This window comes from Sinohyriopsis cumingii, chromosome 12 (assembly GCF_028554795.1).
Source record: "Sinohyriopsis cumingii isolate HCF-2022 chromosome 12, ASM2855479v2, whole genome shotgun sequence".
NCBI classification, from domain to species: domain Eukaryota; kingdom Metazoa; phylum Mollusca; class Bivalvia; order Unionida; family Unionidae; genus Sinohyriopsis; species Sinohyriopsis cumingii.
In genome coordinates, this window is record NC_142972.1 from 118,701,124 (window position 1) to 118,721,310 (window position 20,187).

Genomic DNA, 20,187 nt, shown 5'->3' on the forward strand with positions numbered 1-20,187 from the left:
TAACCGGTCAAGATCGAATCTAGAACCTGATATGGGTTTTATTCTGGATAGTCTTTCAAAACCCATTATTATAATTAAGACAAATATTTAAATAGACAAATATATTATATGATGAACCAATGCAAGTGGATCAAACTAAATTCATCAGCGCCGTGTAGCAAACCCTGCAGAGGCGAATACTGTGGACAACATGCTCAACAGGTCCGCGGTGGGAGTCTAGGACCGATACCGTGTATCAGATGCGGCATTGGAGTACGAGGAAAAACGCAATTATGTTCAGCGTGTGGTGGAAAACGCTATCGAGAACTAAAACGGTATTATGATAAAAAAAATCCAGACTGTGATAACGCTCTCAAATGCGAGCGTGATTACATAAATAAGTTTTCAGACAAATTATGAATTAGACAATGATTTGCTTATAGTATAATGAATCAAGAATTCGTCCGACATCCAACTATTCCAAATTATGAGGCAAACCGAGATGGCATAGTGAGAAACTACAGGCTGAGGAAACAAGTTGGTACAGTTGATAATGCTGGTTATTTAAGATTTACTGTTAGGAAAGGGAGGTATTTATGTCATCGTTTCGTCTATGAGGTTTTTAACGGAGAGATCCCTAAAGGCCTTGTCATTGATCATATTAACGGGAACAGACTTGATAACAGTATTGAAAACCTTCAAGCGATCACTCAGAGCAAGAATACCATACGAGGAAGAGTTAAATGTAAAACAGCTATAAGAAGAGCAGTGAAATCTGTGAATGTTGAGACTCGTGAAGAAATAATATTTCAATCAATGAGCGCAGCCGGTAGGTATTTCGGTATTTGTCCACCTTCTGTACAGCATGTCGCAGATGGGATCTACAAAACAGCATTTTCAAAGAAGCTCAAACAGAAGATTTCATTCTGTTATATAACTCTTATCGTTGACACAAACGACGATAACTCCTCCGAGAGTGTGTAACGCTTTGCAGAGTTGTCGTTGCTGGTCAGAGGATTTGCTCCCCCTAAGAAAGCCACCTTGATAAAATATTTTATCGAGTTCATAACATGTAATCATTTATTTACCGTAGAATATATATTTTTTTACAAACAATATCCTCGTTTTACTGAATATATCCGACTGTTTTGCTCTTCTGTGCTTGTTATATGACCGCGCTTAAGAAAACATACAATTAAAATATTTTAAACAAGTCCCGCCCACTGCTAGAGCGAATTTCCAACTCGCAAGTAACAGTTGGGTTATATACGAAATCGCTCCCTAAGACCTTTGGGTCGATCGAAAGTCAGCACGCGCAAGCAAAACCATAAATTTAATCCGCCAATGGCGGGTGTCTTTTGTGCACCATCCAATGGTCGATTCAATGGATGGTTTTGCTCTGCTGCTGACCGTAGAAAATGACCCACCTGTGTATGTTTGTGTCGTCATAGGATAAGGTCTTAGGATAAGTTAGGATAAGATTACATGTTCATTGTGCCTTTACTTGCTGTCATACTCGAATCAGAGGTTAAAGGTTGTCTGTTCTGTACCGTCTCTTAGGATAAGATTACATGTTCATTGTACCTTTGCTTGCTGTGATACTCGAATCAGAGGTAAAGGTTGTCTGTTCTGTACCGTCTCTTAGGATAAGATTACATGTTCATTGTACCTTTGCTTGCTGTGATACTCGAATCAGAGGTAAAGGTTGTTTGTGTTGTCAAATAAATGTTTGCCGGGCCTGCTAGAGAACTCGATCCTAGAAGCCAGGGCTGTCTCGTCTTGTAAATAAATGTGCCTCTGAGTCACTTGGCAGTCAGAGGGGTCCGTCCTTAGGATAAGTTACGTGTTATATGTTTGTCCTTGTCAATTCACTAAACACGTCCTCTTGAGCCTATAGAACGTTATTTGACGATCTAGAGGCTCTTGCAGGGGATAAAGTGTTTCGTGTTACATGTTGTATTGTCATGTCGGAAGCAGTCCTCGTGGGGTTCTAGAACGTTATTTGACGATCTAGGCCCTTGCAGGGGATAAATGTTTCCGACTGTCTCGTTTTGTTTTGGAAAGCTAGCGTTTCTCATGCAAAGTGTTTCTATTAAAAATATAAAAATATATAATAATATGAATCACGAAAATATAAATACCATACTTGTTGAAATTAAAGAATTACAACAGCGAGGTTTTAATATTTTACTAGACACTGAAACAATTATGTCAGATTTTGAATCCTTGAATGAGCTATCACGCTTGGGGAAGAACAATCTCCCTGCTCGTTATAGGTTCATTAAGGGTTTGCAAGATCGTGTTTACAGATCACTTGCCGGGATAACTGAAAATCAGGTATCTGAATTTATTCCACTGTGCCGTGCAGTTGAGAAGATTCGTCTTGGATTGTCACAAGAGTATGAGACTCGAAAATTAATTAGCACCAGGGTGAGACGGTTAAAAGGTTATATAAAGAATCTAGACACGGAAATGCCTTGCATTTCTGACAAAAATACTAGTGTTTCTGACTACGAGGCCGACAAGGAAGTATAAACCGCATAGCGTGTGACTCACAGCACAAAGTGAAAGTAGAACCTGAGAACGCTAGCGCCCCCCCCCCCCCCGCTTGGAGTGTAAAGCACATTTCCACGGGTAAAAAAAAAAGTGTATTATTTTTTTTGCCCTTGGAAACTCAAAGAGTTTCTCAAGTGAAGGGCGCTTTCAGATTTTCAGGATTTGCTTAAGCGTTTCAACATCAATACAGGAATGAGAATAGTTCATAATCTGTTCTCGTTGACACCAAACTATGATCATATGATTTTGCTGTAGCTCTGTTAATTGTGACGGAGTTAACAAGAAGTCTTCGTCACCATACACGTCAATAACTATTTTAACGGGGAAATACTGTTCTGGGAATGTCTGTATTTGAAATGCGGTTTTTATTGCCTCGTAAAGAATTTGCTTATCATGAATATGAACTCGTGCATGAATGTACTCGGGTTGATACATTATACAGAACCGTTTTTTTTTAAATGCGTGCTAGCACTTTCAACGATAACTTATGCTGGTTTTGATAGGGTATTTGCACGATAAAATGACGAAAATGGATCAGTGCAGAAAAAAAAACTATTATAAATATTATGGATCCCTTGACTTAGGACTTCACCAGTAAGTTTATACTAACAGTCTCGTCACGCAGGTCCAACAAATTCCCCCTCTGGTCGGTGAGTTTGAAATTTATCGTTGACAACCACGGGTTATGACACCGTAGATAGACCGGATTGATTGGTTCTTGCACAATCAGAAAACCAGGGGGGTCTCTTGGTGTGAACGTATACAGGATAAACCCCTGTTGTGCCGTCGTAGTATCTGATGCGCTGTAACTGCCATCGATGACGTCACATACAAGATTGACCGCAATAACATCTGTGATATTTACGATCCCGGGTGAGATGTGTCTGCCATCGGATGCTGTACTGTTGTCGTGCTTGAGAATAACAGGTTGTGGTTTTATTCGTTCGTACGCGGCAAGAATATCTTCGAAAGATTGATCGATGAGATCAGAGACTGATTTTCTCAGCTCGGGCACGTTATATCCAGGAAATTTAAAATCTGAAATATCATTCACTTGAATACCATATTTAATTGCAAAATCTGCTCTGGCTATCTGTCTATAATTATCATCGATATAGTCTTTAAGATCCAGTAAAGCCTGAATTATTCTTAGATTTATAGTTTCCATGGCCGATGCGAGTTTGTTTAGTTTTTCTATGGTTGTGATAATATTATCACGCGGACTTGTTAAATCAGAAATATAATCTTGGAAATATACTCGCAGGAGTTGTAGCTGTTGTTTATGTACTAGATTGATCGGAATAAATAATTCAGATTCTATATCATCTAGACGGTAAACACGGAGCTCCTGCCCCCCCTTAACACGTGGAGCTTCTATACTCCAAGTATCGGGCATTAAAGTACTTTTTCTTGCTAGTAATTGATCTGCAAGGAGTAAATAATAATTGTACTCGAGGTCGTGTAGTGCTTCTTTATAGGTCATAAAATCCGATTTTTCAGGTTTTGGTGGACGAGGTTTAACCTCGGGGGCCTTTGGCCATCCTAATAATGTTCGGATTGAGCTGTTATAAATATCCACGGCGTATCCTGGCGTTGAGATTTCAATGACCGCAGACAGCGTTGGTTCATGAGCTGTTATAGATATTTTGGCTTCCTTGCCGGTGATTCGTTTTATTTGGCGTTGTATCTCATTATTGATTTCTTCGATCTGATAACTCCCAGTGGGAAGTGTAATTGTATTCCAGTCAAGTTCACCCTGTTCGCCGGAGTCGGCTTTGCTTTTCCCGAACACGAATGAATTATTTGGCTGCAGACCACCAAATGATGCCGACCTAACATTGGGCCAGCTGTGATACACACTGAGCTTTGCTAACGCGATTTCACTCACTGGAATTGGAGTTCGAAAATTAATACCGAATTCTGGTGTCGTCGAGGACACTGAGATCATTGTGGTCCTTACCGGTGTTGTGTTTGTGACTATTTGTTGAAGCAGTTCTATTGACATTATTTATTTGTTTAGTTTTCAAATAGTCATTGTACGCATCTGACATTAGTTTGAATTCAGAATCTGATATCGTAGCGTCGCTACTTTGCACGTCTAACGATGATGATATCAGCGATGATAATTTCTGATATGCGGTCGTGGCTGTATTTAATTTTGTCGTGTAATCGTGTAATTTTGTGTTAGCACATGATGATATTTTTTTTGCTATGATGCCGAAAACTCCAGCTGTTGTTGTGGCCGCGGAAACACAGATCGTGGCGGCGACTGCTGCAGTTACCGGAGTGACCGCTGATAGTATTGCTCCGGCAGATGCAACAACGGCAGATACTGAATAAACCATAATATCCAGCACTGTTATGCGGCGCTTGTATTTTCTTACTTTTTGACTAGTTACTTCGATGACAGTTTTTAACTCAGATTGCCACTCACGGACTTGATTGTATCGATATTGTTGAGCATCTGGCGTCGTTGACATTATTCAATTACGCGGTAACCAATTGAGGCGTTGCAGCGACGAATTCCAAACAAAACCAGTAAGATGTTGCTGTTAAACTATCGTCCTCGGCTTCAAGCATAAATGTTTCCTCGGTTCCGCTGTTTAGTATTACAGTGCAAACCCCGGAATACTTATCGGTGGAATGTCTCCAAGGATATGTTGTGAAGATTTCAAATTTAGCGGCTGAAAACACAGACAACCTGTAAACACCGGTGGCTGTTGCTGTATATTTGATAGTGTTATTTTGTCGTGACCATGTTGCGAATCCCGATGATACCGTGAATACGATGTTGGTGATATGCCCCGGAGTAACTCCAGTGGGAACTTTAATCAAACTGGTATTGTTAACGATATCAGGAATACCCGATACGATATCCTGCTGTGTTTGTTTGATCGTGTTAATGTCGGTCTTTACATCAGCGAGTTTTACATCGACGACTGGAGGAGTCCCAAAGAACTTATCCACGACCTCATCAGTTTTTACGAAGTTTCTTCGAAATCTTGTAAACGCGCCCACGTGAACATCATGCTCTGCACGCAGCGTATTTAGTTTACCGTTGACGATGTCCACGTATTGTTTGTTTGACGCATCCTGGTCGGATTCGGGATTCGCTAACGCGGTTATTTTGTTGCCGCTCATGCTGAGTTCGCCTGTCATCGTGTCACTGGCTTTTTTCACACATTTATCAACACCTTTATCAATACTGTCTTTGATGCTTGCGATTGATATATTCGAGTCCTTGATCCGGCCGCCATCACTAAATGCAACGAAGTTATCCTTGGTAGCTCCAAGAACTCTGCGAATTATATCATTCCACTTAATGTTGCTCGTTCTTAGTTTTCCTTGCCTGTCTTGGAAAATAGCAACTTCATCTGGGTCAACTCCAGCTATATTCAAAAGATTATCGACTTCATCTTTGGTCGCATATTTTGAGAGATCAGCATCTGTGCTTGGTTTACCTCCTCGTGTGAAAGGTCTTCCATAAATATCCACCATTATTCTTATTGCTGTTTTTCAAATGCTAGCATTTCTCGATGCGGTATATTCATACACTACTTTATGAGGAGGAGTTGCTGGATTTCTTGAGATTGCATCAAGAACATTTAAAACCTCCCTCCCACAAATGGGCGGATCAATTAATGTTTGTGTTGGTAACGTCGACTGCCACACTGGAACATTAGAAAATCTGCTGACATACTTGAGAAACTCAACTGGCGGTGCTAAACCGTACGAATCAAAATAGATAATTCCACGTGGATCGATCGCGTAAGCAACCCAGTGAGTTCCCGGACCATCTTTGTTGTCGAGATTGATAATGCCAGTTTCTGGATTATTCGGTCGTTGCGGTAATTGATCTCGCATAAATACGCCTCTGAAATGTTTTACACGCAATTTTTTAACAGCATCGAGTAAATCAAAATTGCTCAACGGCGTTAGAATTTTTTTGGATACCATGATGGTGGAGTTCCTGGTAGTCTTAGACCGCGTCCCTTTTTTTTCTTGTATCCTTTTCCCGTTGCCTTTTTTAGTGCCATTCCAGCTGCAGTTCCAACTGCACCGAGTGCTGCGGCTTTTGCTACGGCTGGTGCTGCCGCGGCAATCAACGCCGGTATTGCTGCGAGAAGAGGAAATATTCCACCGGTTTTAGTCATGTCCTTGATAGCTGCAGCAGAGAAATCAAGTCGGACACCGGTTTTTGCTGTTAGTGCCTTATTAAAATGTTTAAGCTGAGTATTAGTCAACGACAATTTGTTTGGACCACCAGTAATCTGATCTCGTTTTAGTGTTATTGATGTCCCGCACGTGCTTGCGTTCTTTGATTGCAATTTCTTCGTTTGACCGGAAGTCAAGGTGACATTAACATGACTGTATGACATTATATCCTAAGTTTGATTTTAATTGCGTTACATATTCTCGATTGGAGCGTCGATGACCCTCATTCGTCCGCCAACACCTTCAAGCAGCATTGCTTTATCGGAGAGTATGACAGCAATCGCTCTGTAACCACCAGCAGGAACACCTACACGAGCTCGGAAATGTAGGTCGACAACAGATTGTTTAACCAGATCAAGATGTTCCAGCGAAAAGTAATAAATCGGATATAAACTCATAAAGTCTCGCTGTGATATTTGCAGGCCAGTGTCTACATTAAGGTCGCGCCCCATAAATGACATCAGACGATGATACGCGCGTGCGACACGATGATGTTCGAAATCTATTAATATATCCTCAGATGGCTCCTGATGCCCATTTATTCTCAACGAAACTTCAGAAACTCCAAGTGTATCAAATACCATTGGATTTCTTTCCTGGCTATCTGTTCTAGCACGGTATTGAAATGCAATGAAAATATGTCGTGGTGCTGATACTCCTTGTTGCGATGATATATGCCATGTAAACAACCCACCATTATCACCCTGAATAACGTCTGTGGTTGTTGTTTTCCAGGATAGCAGTGATTTACCGCCCGTGTCCATGAAAGACAACAGTCGTTGTTCTTCGGTGATTGACGGAGACAACACTGGCATCCACAACCACAGTTTAGTTAGTATTACCTGACCAGGGGCAACAGCAGCATCTCGCCAGATAGCGTCATTATCATCAGGTTTTCGCACAAGTACAACTGTGTGTTTGTCACCGAATATGACCTTGTGGACATCTCTGCAGAATCCAAAGATGTGAGACAATGGAATCACACCTGAGAACTCTTCATCTCCACTTAACATCGATCTACGTGTTGCAAAACCCAAATTAAAATTTTCGTTCATCGATGCAACTGCGTCACCGGCATTATTCATTGTTACATTCCTGTTCTCGGGGCTGTCGGTTATATCCTTTGCAAACATCATTGATGGTCCGGCTGATCTGGTGTAATCATCCGAGTATCTCGCCAACCCGAGAATTGTTGTGGCAACGTCGACGTTATCATGAATTGTTTCAATTTCTTTTCCATCTATCATGTAAATAGCGGATTTAAATAACGCCATGATGCCGTTGTTAACAAATCCAACTCGGTCGCCGATTCCGTAGTTAGTGTTATCATTCTTTAAAAGCCTACCTTCAACTTCGATGAAGGCCTCAGCGGGCAAGAAGTATCTACTTGTATCCTGGACCTGTAGTTCAATTCTTCCGCGTTGGTTAGGATCACGTGCTTCATAAGAATAATATTGAAAATCACGTACAGAATCATCTTTAAGTACTGGTTTGGACATATCAAACGCGTCATTGGATTTTCGTGCAAACATTATTATTATTTGTGATGATCTAATTAAAATGTTATCGTCACCGGAAACCACTACCAGCTATCAAATTAGCAGTTACACTATCTTGCAACGCTTTGGAGGTAATTCCTGCTGTTGCGATCTCAGCTAATTTCTGATTTACGGCCTTATTTACTACGCTACTAACATTTGCCGGCATAGCTTCAGTGGATGGTAGTTTTACTGGCACCAACCTCTCGACTGGGTTTTTTTTTCGTATCAGCTGTGCTAGTCGATCCTTGATTGATTGAAATGCTTTCCCGGCAAGACTACCAACAGTGCCAATGGCTTTATCCTTGACAACATCAGCGGCTTTCATCGCGAATTGTTTTGCTAACGGTCCAGCTTTCGGAGCGATTCTTGTGACTAAATCCCTAACAACATCACCGACTCCATCTCCGTAAACAACCTCGTATACTGGTAATCGTGAGTTTACTACTCTGACACTTCTTGGTCTGCGAAAAGAATCGTGTAGTATCATTTTATTTAATTATTGTTTATCTAACTGAATTTGCTAGCAAATTTAATTATTAGTCGCTGTGGTAACCGTCTGCGAGTTCATCAATGAGCCCCCGGTAGATGCTGATATCCATGATGCCACGCTGAAATAGTCTCTGACAGATATCTGCGGCTTCATTTATAATTTCCCGAGAATTGTTTCCGGCACGTCTTCCTCCGATGAGAACTTCCAACCGTGATACATCATCGATGATATTATTAGGGCAGGCAATAAAACCGGATCCTAAACCCTCCCCTGTTGATGGTACAATTCTTGGGGATAAAATGTCTTGAGGCAAACTTTCAGAAGATGTTGTTAAGCTAATTATCGGCGACCTAGTTTGTTTGAATTTTTGGCCCCGCGGACTTCCTTCAGATGCAGCCTCGTATTCACTTAACGGAGTTAGGTCAGGATCTATTGCTCTTCGCCGTGAAGGATATTGTTGTCGTTCTGTGTGTTGCAACGGTGATTTTTCTTCTTGAGGTTGCGATGGTGGAATTTCAAGTTTACGTATAGCATTTACAAGTCTATCGTATTTTGTATCGTCCCTGCTGATTTGTTTTTTATTTTCACGTATACGATACGAATATTTGATAAAATTATCATCTGTCATAGAACCGTGTTCTGGGTTTAAAGACACATCTCTTCTAATCAATCCTAACAGTATTGTCTCAGGTAATTTCTCTTCTGGTACATTTTTAAGAAGTTCAATATAATCCGGCGTAAATCTTTTGGCGGGGTCAGTAATTCTCCCTGTTACTCGCTTACCAGCAGGTACTGACACAACAACTTCATCGGGTGGAGGCGGGGGTTTAAGTCCAGCTGAAATATCCTGTAAAATTTTCCTTTGCTCTATTAAAGCCTCTTTGGTAACAGCTGCGGATTTTTCAGTAGCTTTGGTCACGGGTTTAAATAATTCCTCCGTAGTCTCTGCAAAGCCTTCCCGTGCTTGCTGTCTTAGTTGTAATTTTTGTCTGACACTATCACGGACAGGAAGAAATTTCTGAATTGCTTCGAGACGTTCTCGAGCTAATCTAGTCGTATGTGCTTCTCCAATATTTGCCATTATTTATTTGTCAATGATTTAATTCTGCTAACATAAAAATGTTTTTCCTTGGAAACTCATTTCCCAGAGCAGCAGAGGGGATGGACCCGACCCATGGATTTTTCAATAACGACCCCGCCACGGAAACTGTTTCAGATTTATTGAAGTAACCCAAGTTGTCAGTGCAAACTCAACGAGTTTGTCCCTGGAAACTCTTCGAGTTTTCGGGGGACATTTTTTTTTGTCCTGTATTCTGAATAGAAGGGTTTATTTCGTCGAAATAAGCCCTCTATCGAGGAATAGTTTCCTGGAGGGGTTTATTGTGCAAAAAGTTTCGGTCTGTACAGCCCCTCTGCTGCTAAAAGAAATATATTTTCTGTTTCATACATTTTGAAGTGTTTAAAGCATCATTTTGAGTAAGAGTACGGACTTTAATCAATTCGGAATCACTTACGAGCATAGGATGAATCGTGCTTTCCAAACATGTTTTTAATTCATTCTAAAACATTTGTAATTAACAATTGTCTGAAATGATACGTCGGTATCTTTTAGCGTGACTATACCGTTTTTACCTAACTTATCATGACAAGAGCAATATTCCACATACTTATGGAACTTAGTTTCTTTCACCTTGCCACTTGTAGAGATAGCATAATCAGAATTTTCTATCAGAATTATGTCTATAAACCATACATGTAAACTGGATGCAGTATAATTAAATTTAATTATGGGGTGACAATTATTTGGGTAATAAATAAATTTGTGTTGTTCTTCTAAGTAGTTCCAGATCTCTCATTTAAAACTATTAAACACGAAAATCTATTCTAATTTACCCTTGAAAATAGAAACATGTCTAGCAGCCATAGGATTACCTTACACATTATTCGTATATAATTTGTACCATTAAATATTAACTTATGGCTTCCAACTTAAGTTTAATTATTTTACACATATCTTCACACGATAATTTGCTAATATTAGGACTGTTTTCGATAAATTATTTATTTCGTTAATAACATATACATGTGGTATGTCTTTATGCAATGTTATTACATTGGACGATGCAGGAGGTAATTATGATAAAGTTGCAGACCAGACTTCAACGTGATTATGAAATAAGTAGTGTTATGAAGGTATGTACGAAGTGATTTCACTAAGGTTGCAGAACACTATAAATTAGGATCCGCTTTAAATGTCTGAACTGATTGGTCGTCGTGGATAATTTAAAGGTACAATATGGACTTTTATGATTTTTGACAATTCGTAGAATTACGGTGTACATGTGTTGATGGGAAATGTCACATTCTTCATATACAGATTTATTTTTCTTGGAGATCAATGCATGCTAAAAGTTTAGAATTGATTCTACGTGAAGTGTCTTCGTCAACATTTTGTGGTACTATTCATCAATTAATTGACGTTCACATTCTTTAACGTAGTCTACCGGAGTCATACTAATAATAGTGTTTGATTTATTAGAATTTTTAATCGCAATGCTCTCTCTAATAATCAGATCTTAGTAGTATATAGTCGTTGTCAGTTAGTTTGCTACCTGGGAGATTTAACACTATCTCTTTACCTCTCCTTCATTGGAATATCAGGTATCTTCTACTCTTTTCTTTTTAGGTCCTTTATGGTAGTTGCTGCACAATCTTAACCAAGTTTGTCAAAATGTTTATTGCAGTCATTAACTCGGATTGCCTCATCTTTACAACTGTTGCGTATGTCTTCTTTGTTGTGTCCTGGGGCGTCTAGTTTTTCAATGCTGTTGTTAATCTTTACGTAACTTTCTTGTGTTAATTTACATGAATTTACAACATAACTTGTTTTATCTTGACTATATATATATATATATATATATATATATATATATATATATATATATATATATATATATATATATATATATATATATATATATATATATATATATATAATGAAGACCTCGTTGTCAATATGACCATACTGAATGGAGAACAAATGATAACGATGGCTGTTATAGCCTATATGCTAGATGTCCTATCAGCTCCACTTTATATATATATATATATATATATATATATATATATATATATATATATATATATATATATATTTCACACCTGGATTTAATAACGATATAAGTTTAATGACATTCTGTGTATAATTTTAACCATTAATACGTTCCTGACGAATAGAGTGCAGTACGAGTCGGGATTAGCAATATAATAGATAGATATGCTGCTGCATATCGCAAATACAACTACGATTAAGATGGAAAACGATCTTACATTTTTAAACATATATTGCGTAAGAAAATGGTCGTATCTTCATAGCATTTCAAATAAAATACATTTTGTGCTATCCAGTTGGTCGTAGATAAAAACATGCTTGCTGTTGGTGCTTTCTGTGATCAGACGGTTATTCAGTGTCATAGAATATATTCAAAAACCTAGTTATGATATTTACTTGGCCCCAAATAAAGTGGTACTGATAGGACATCTAACATCATGGCTATGACAGCCATCATTATCATTTGTTCCTCATACAGTATAGTCATAGTGACAAGTGGTCTTCATTTAAACACCATACGATGTTGGTCATAAGTGAACACTAGGCCAGTGTGATCTCCCAGGTTGTTGACTTAACAAGTCTTGTTATAGGTACATCTGCAGAATTAGTGTCCTTACTAAATTTGTTTAAAACTACTTCTTTCTTGCCATATATTGATATTTATGTATTAAAATGATGTTGTATGATCTCCAAAATGGTTGCTTTGTCGGCTATCCTAAACATCGTTATATTTCTACTTCTCCTGAATATATGATCTTATCTACATGGGGCTTTCTCGAAGACACCAAAACAATATATAGCTAGCTTTTGTGATGAAGTGTGTGTGAGAGGATAACAAAATTAAGGAGGAAAGTAAGAATTTGAACATAATGAATAACACTGAAAACGATTTGTTGATGCAGGCCACATAAGTGACAATTGTATTGAAAATAATAATATATTCATATGATCTAACATGCATAAGGTTATTTACAAAATTACTTTAACATAGTATGTGATAAACTACATAGTTTAAATTCAGACCTGAATGTAAATTTGTAACCATCAAACCAAAAAACAATCCATTTGGGAGCTGAGACCGCCATAATGTACATGTAACCGACAGAACCATGCTATTACTTTTCTATATATATATATATATATATATATATATATATATATATATATATATATATATATATATATTTTTTTTACAAATTATATACAAAAAATTGTTTTCGTATGTATACCCATAAAAAAGGATACAAAGACATGACACTTAAATGTGTGTACTATCAGTGTGAACGCTATCATCATACAATGTTACTGCTGAAAATTTCATATGACGCTAAAACAAGTTATGTTCAAATGATATAACCTGTCTACAATTATTTTATCAAATTTAACTACCACCTAGGGAGCTATAACCCAAGGCGGTTGGTGGGGTGGTGGTGGAAAATGTAAAATTTATGATCTCTAAATATACTACCCGTATCTCCAAGAATTCTTTGCAAGTGACGCTAAGGATGCTGACCCATATATTCATACTCCTTAACTATCTTCCATTGGCTAAACGAGTCATGTGACCTCATTCCTGGGTTCAGCTGGCCCCCCAATGGTCAATATTGCTTTGTTTCAATTGCATAACAAGACCCATTCACCTCTCATCACAAATATCCTTGCACTAGTGCAACTAGTTTTGTGATGAAGTGTGTGTGAGAGGATAACAAAATTAAGGAGGAAAGTAAGAATTTGAACATAATGAATAACACTGAAAACGATTTGTTGATGCAGGCCCCATAAGTGACAATTGTATTGAAAATAATAATATATTCATATGATCTAACATGCATAAGGTTATTTACAAAATTACTTTAACATAGTATGTGATAAACTACATAGTTTAAATTCAGACCTGAATGTAAATTTGTAACCATCAAACCAAAAAACAATCCATTTGGGAGCTGAGACCGCCATAACACAGGAACCATGCAAGTCACCCACTTTGCATGGGGCCTGTGCAGCCCCAAAATGGACAGTGGCCCGCATCAACCGTGCCTTTCTCAGCCTGCTCCCCGACATTTGTGACTCCCACATGAGAATGATAGAAGTGCCAACTGTGAAGATTGCCCCTAGTGAACAAATATCAATGCTGTTATATTCATGTTTAAGTTATATTGTTCTTGACTTCAGCTGAGGTTTCATCGTGTGTACTTTTCCTGTCATATTTATCAACAGTGAACCCACTTGCTATTCTGATGTGATTATACAGAGTGTTCAGGTCTGTGAACTCACTAGACCTGAAATGGAAAGAAATGTTTGCGCAAGTATTTATGTGACATGAAAATAATGTGATATAACATATCTATATATAATGTAGGGATTAGTGGTGAACCTGATATTTACCCAGGTTATGATTATGATGGAAAGTTTACTTGAAGATGGATTTTAAACAAAATGTAACTGAGAACACCTCATACCTCTTTGTGTGCAAACTTAACTGAAACCCCAAAAGAAATTAGAGGTTGGAGTGACGTTCAGAACATCTAATATATCGTTTGAAAGCATCCGATTTCCATCGCCCTAATTAACGAATCTGACTATCGGACAAGCCCTGCGCAGCAGCAGTTGTTGCTGCTCCGATTCTAAAGCTATGACTCTTGAAGCATTTAGGATCAAATCTGCAGAACTGCAGAGCGAGTTTTAGCTGTGCATTGAATTCTGCCCGAGTTATAGGTGTGTTTGAAAGATACATGAATATTGGGCCTGGACCCATACCTCGCTTTTGGATGTATCGCTGGAGATTTGAGACCGGACACACTGCAGTATTATTGCTTTTTTTAATTTTTAAAGTGAACTTCTGACCCTGACTGTGTTTAAAGGTGTTAAATATCAGAGTGATGGAATGGTGATCAAGAGCCAACTGATCAATGTGCAACAGATTAGGGTTATGGAGGCTAAGGGACTGCACTGTGATCTCCCCAATTCTCAGGAAGGCATGGAATGCCAAGGAAAACATAGCTCGAAATAGGAGCTGTTTGTACCAAGAAGTTATAGTGCAAGTTGTAGCGTGGATAAGTTTCTCTAACATACACTTATCAATTGGCAATCTCACATCACAAGAAACTTTATTTCTGTGGCATGCTTGCAGCAGTTTCTGTATTAGAAAAGAGTTTGTAGGGTCTGTATAATTATTGATTTTGTGTACAAACCCAATGGCAGATACATATGAGGATATTGTTGCTGAGGCATAGTGCTTGTTCACCAGATAAGAGATGAAAAGTGCCATATTAGCCTGAGAGACTGGGATTGAGGTTTCCAATGTATATTCTGCAGTGAAAGCTCGATATAAGTTCCAGCTGCGTCGGTAGGCTGCTTTTGACATTCGTGTCAATGTACTATCCAGTAGCGTATCAAGTGTGTTTGTTAGTGAATCAAGTTGGGAAGTGACGGTATTGACACTGGTTCTGGGTCTGCATGTGGAGCCAAGGTCCGGAATCTGTGCACCTGCAATCGAGAAAGAGCATCAGCCAGAACATTTTTCTTTCCCGGGATGTGACAGGTTTGAAATAGTATGTTGTATCTGAGGCATGCAAGGACCAGGTCTCTAACAAGGTACATAATGGAAGGGTTCTTTGAGGTTTGCTTATTTACAATATCAACCAATGCCTTGTTGTCAGTGTGAAAGTAAATGCAATTGTTTGCAAGTTGAGGAGCCCAAATTTTGATGGCTAGAACAATTGGATATAGCTCAAGGACTGTGATATCTAGCGCTTGCCATTCTTTATTCCATGTGCCATAGAACCATTTGCTGCCTAGTACACCGCCATAGCCAACTGTGCTTGATGCATCAGTGTGCAAATGAATGGCATCAGAGTGCAGCCAGCGATCAGGGAGGAATAAAGATTTACCATTGAATTCTCTTAGGAATGTGTACCACAGCTGCAGATCAGCCCGAACGTCCTTCGTAATGCGTATGAAGTGATGTGGTTTTGACACACCCACTGTCCGATCAATCAACCTTCTCAAGAAAGCTCTGCCTGGCAGGACAACTGCACATGCAAAATTGAGTGTACCAATTATGGATTGGAGATTAAGGAGCGTCATTTTTGTTTTTTGTAGGCAGAGTGTTATCAGACTGTAGCAGTTCTGGAGTTTATCTATGGGAAGTCTTACCTCCATCTTGATTGTATCCAGTTCATAGCCCAAAAAGGTCAATGTTGTACTGGGAAGAAATGTTTTTTCCTCAGACATGGGAATCCCAATATCTGCACAAAGAATTAAGAATTGGTCTAATTTCTCCTTACAGGTGTTATAGTTTGATTCCAACAGAAGAAAGTCATCTAAAACATGTACCATGTGACCAATGCCCAATTTGTGTCCCGCCACCCACTGTAATGCAGTGCTTAAATATTCAAAGATTTTACAACTGGAGCTACAGCCCATGGGAAGGCACTTGTCATAATAATATAGGTCATTCCAAGAGAAGCCAAACATATGATACTGAGTCGGGCAGAGTGGAACAATTCTGAAAGCACTAGCTATGTCAGTTTTTGCCATAACACAACCTCTACCAAGTTTTTTAATGATTGCAATAGCATGTTCCACAGTTTGATATTGAACAACACTTTTTTCTGGGGATATACCATCATTTATAGAAAACCCTGGAGGATGTGATAAATGGGGAATCATGCGAAAAGTACCAGGTGTTTTCTTTGGAACCAAGCCAAGTGGTGATATCTGAAATAGCGAGAAAGGGTGGCTCTTGAAAGGCCCTGCAAACCTGCCAGCCTCAAGCTCTTTGTCTATTTTGTCTTGCACGATCTGTGGATTTTGTATGGCTGATTTCAGATTATGTGATTGAAATGGGGACAGAGAAACCTCGTGCCCCACTTTAAATCCAAATGTAAACCCATGTATCAAAATTTGCATCATGGCAGTGTTGTACCCTTTCAACCAATGTTGTAACCTTTCAGCTTTAACAGGAGTAGGAAGCTTACTGTTTTCGCAGTTCCCCTTTTCCTTGCTGGCTGTGTTGAAGGGAGTTTGATGTAGGTCCTTGGGACTGAGTAGGTTTGTAGCTACCACGAAAGGGCTGCATGCTGTTAGTTCTAGCTTGTTTTGGGGCATATTTTGGCAAGAATTTGAATGGGTGTTGAATGGGCAGTTTGCATTTGCTGAAGGGATGGGCTTCCAAGCAATTGAAACAATTATGCTGGTATTTACAAGCTAGCCCTGCCAAACACTGCAGCCCCTTATGGTAGTTAAAGCAGGCCCCTTTTGGGGGATTTGATTTTGAGACTGCAGACGGTAATGTGGCAGTGCTGGTGGCAGTCCTGTCACCAATGCTGTCCAGAACAGATCGCATGTAAAGTTCAAGGTGGGTGGAACCCCACTTTGCCTCTCCCCTCTCTATCATGCGACGAAACTGCTCATCATAGTATCTCCAATGAGCCCTGCGCTCAGACAACTTCATGACGATTTCCATGTGGTGAGATAACACTGTGCTCAACCTAGGGGATTTCATGCATATTACTGTAGCAAATCTGTTCCATGCTGTCAACCACTGATTGATCGAGAGTGGGGACTTCCTGGCCATGGGGACTAGGTTAAATTCAGATGTGTTTGAAGTGATATTGCACTGTAATCTATATGTATTGTCCATGGATGTCGAAAGGAGATTTTGAAAATCTATGTATGTCCCAGCCCAAATCTGCTGCTTAATTTTATCAGTTATAGAGGCAGTTATATCAATTGATGTGCTTACAAAGTTGGACTGACTGTGTGTATCTAATATGTTAATAGGTGCTAATAAATCACTCAGAGTACCTATTCCTATATGACAGACTCCAGTTAAGGCTGAGGTAGCCTGTGCAATGCTTCCCCCAACGGATGTTTCAACATTTCTTTCTGTTTGGGCTCTTGAGGAGGCAGATAGCCCTTGCTCTGTTTCCTGCGACAACATGGCCGGTTGTTGTGGACTAGTGGTCCCATGCAGTATCTCCAAGATGTGGTCCAGCTTTCTGTCCACTTGCGCAGTGATCACAGGTGTAATCTGCTGTACTACCTGCTGTGCTATCCGGTCAATGGTAGCTTGGTCTACTGTATCTGCATGTGTTGCTCCCGCTCCATGCTGCTGTTTTTGGCGATCAACTGCTCTAATCCGTGAACCAGATGACTGAACCCTCTTTACAGCCTGTTCAACCCCTGCTGATGCTTTGCGCTTGGGTGGCATGATCTGGTTAGGTTAGAAAAATGAATGTATTAAACATAATAGTAAATAGTAAGAAAGAAGTAAAATGGACTACCACGTATGGTCCTATGCACAAGGCATGTTATTATTTAATGAAAAATGCACAAACATATTATCATTGGCAAACCAATGCATGTAAGGTTACCTGATATAATTTCTTCATTGATAGACACAAATATACATACATATATATACATATATATATATAAACCCTTTGTCCTTAGCAAAATGGCTTATGTATAGAAGGTGGCGGTCTGGTATGCAACCAGACCTGTTATCAGGTCAACCGGCTGATGCAAAAGTGCAAAAGAAAAAGAGGACAGGTACGGGACCTGGCCTGTTATCTCCCAAAGTGAGCAGATAACAAAAGATATTGAAACATGTTCCAGCAAGCCACTCAAAAAGGACCCCTTGTGAAATAATTAATACTTACGAACAAGGATTTGGTATATAATCATTTAACGGGGGGGGGGGGGGCACCAAATATATTAAGGGGAACCCCTATTATGTAGAACAGAGTGGCTTGCCAGGAACAAGTCCCAAAAGGATCAGGTACGGGACCTGACCCAGTGCCTCCACAATGGCAGACACTAAGGTTGTTTACGAAAAACAAAGGAACAGGTACGGGACCTGGCCTGATATCTCCCTTTGTGGGCAGATACAAATAAAATTGAAAGCAAAATTAGTACAAGAGCTAACCTAGCCTAGTTATCGTTGAATGATTGTGCGTTATTTTATAACATGCATTGAGAAGAGCTCCCCGAAGTGACTTATAAAGGTGCCACTGTCCTTTAGGGGACAAATGAATGCCATCTGAGCGAAACTTCTCCCTCACATGAGGCCTATCGAAGGCAAATTTGCTATTATGGTCCCAAAATGTTAAATAAGGATAAGCAGACACTTCAGATCGCACAATATCATTGACCTCCTTTGCTAAGTGACAGTACATCTCCTTATAGTTTTTATCGGCTGCTTCATTGTTATGGTTTAGTATTCCCGCGACCCCAACTTGGTGTAACTTTGCCGGGAATCTAGGCATAAGCTGACACAGAACGATCTGTTTAACCTTATATTTCTTATGTAAAAGCGTAGCCAATGCGACCATCTTATGTGCAATTACCTCTGGCGATGTCTCTGCGTTTACATCGTTGTCCCCAATCAGAAGAATTACAATATCGGGGCTTCTTAAGCGGACTTCATTCATGTCAAGGCGCAAAAACTTATCGATTGTGCGCCCCCCGATACCCTTCATGTTTACACTACAAACTTCCGTTACATTAAAAGACGGACTTAGTCTAAGATCCGTCCCGGACCTCAAATACCGATCTAACCATTTACAAAGTGAATGGCCCATAATGATTGCTTTTGTCATTGTCTTTCCAAAATTTAAACGATGGCTATGTACATAAAGAAAATTCTACTAACCTTCTTCTTTCCAAAGTGCGAGCAAGAAAATGATCCTCAGAATTATGAGAAATAATTGTGCAATAAAACAAGAACAATTAAAAGGATCGAAAGGAAAAAAAAGAAAAATGTAAAATTTATGATCTCTAAATATACTACCCGTATCTCCAAGAATTCTTTGCAAGTGACGCTAAGGATGCTGACCCATATATTCATACTCCTTAACTATCTTCCATTGGCTAAACGAGTCATGTGACCTCATTCCTGGGTTCAGCTGGCCCCCCAATGGTCAATATTGCTTTGTTTCAATTGCATAACAAGACCCATTCACCTCTCATCACAAATATCCTTGCACTAGTGCAAATAGTTTTAATAAAAGTGGTTCTCGTTTGATCCGTTAGTCAATTCCTATTGGGTCAGCCATTGTTGAAGGCAAATTACATACTTGTGCTTACATACTGGACTATTAAACACTGCGCTGACGTATAATGTGGGGTTCCCAGTACTCTTTTTGGTTATAATTTGTGAGAGTATTCCGTACAAAATCCGTCATTTTTACTTAAAATAATTGCATAACCAATAAAATTATACATTAGCGATAGTCGGCTCGTTCTAGAATAACGTAGAGCATAACAATAGTACAGACCATAGTAAAAGA

The 20,187-nt window shown here is 39.3% G+C and overlaps 3 protein-coding genes across 6 annotated transcripts; all 3 read right to left on the reverse strand.

Annotated features, from left to right (window-relative positions):
• Positions 1 to 14,459: 14,459 nt before the first annotated feature.
• LOC149787336 (uncharacterized) lies at positions 14,460 to 15,161 on the reverse strand. The gene has a single exon (XM_089976089.1). It carries the CDS (start codon positions 15,159 to 15,161, stop codon positions 14,460 to 14,462), a length of 702 nt encoding a protein of 233 aa, XP_089832215.1.
• A 137-nt stretch (positions 15,162 to 15,298) lies between these two features.
• Positions 15,299 to 16,804, reverse strand: LOC149787337 (uncharacterized). The gene has a single exon (XM_089976090.1). It carries the CDS (start codon positions 16,802 to 16,804, stop codon positions 15,299 to 15,301), a length of 1,506 nt encoding a protein of 501 aa, XP_089832216.1.
• Positions 16,786 to 19,894, reverse strand: LOC149787338 (uncharacterized). Of its 4 annotated transcripts, none has more exons than XM_089977884.1 (2): positions 19,689 to 19,894; positions 16,786 to 18,110 (listed from the first exon to the last, which is right to left on the reverse strand). In XM_089977884.1, exons 1-2 carry the CDS (start codon positions 19,743 to 19,745, stop codon positions 16,869 to 16,871), a joined length of 1,299 nt encoding a protein of 432 aa, XP_089834010.1. In that variant the 5' UTR covers positions 19,746 to 19,894; the 3' UTR covers positions 16,786 to 16,868. The 4 variants fall into 4 exon arrangements, with proteins under 4 accessions (XP_089834010.1, XP_089834009.1, XP_089834012.1 ...); XM_089977883.1 differs by lacking the exon at positions 19,689 to 19,894 and adding an exon at positions 19,246 to 19,526; XM_089977886.1 differs by having other exon boundaries at positions 16,787 to 18,110; positions 19,551 to 19,882.
• Between the last annotated feature and the right edge of the window lie 293 nt (positions 19,895 to 20,187).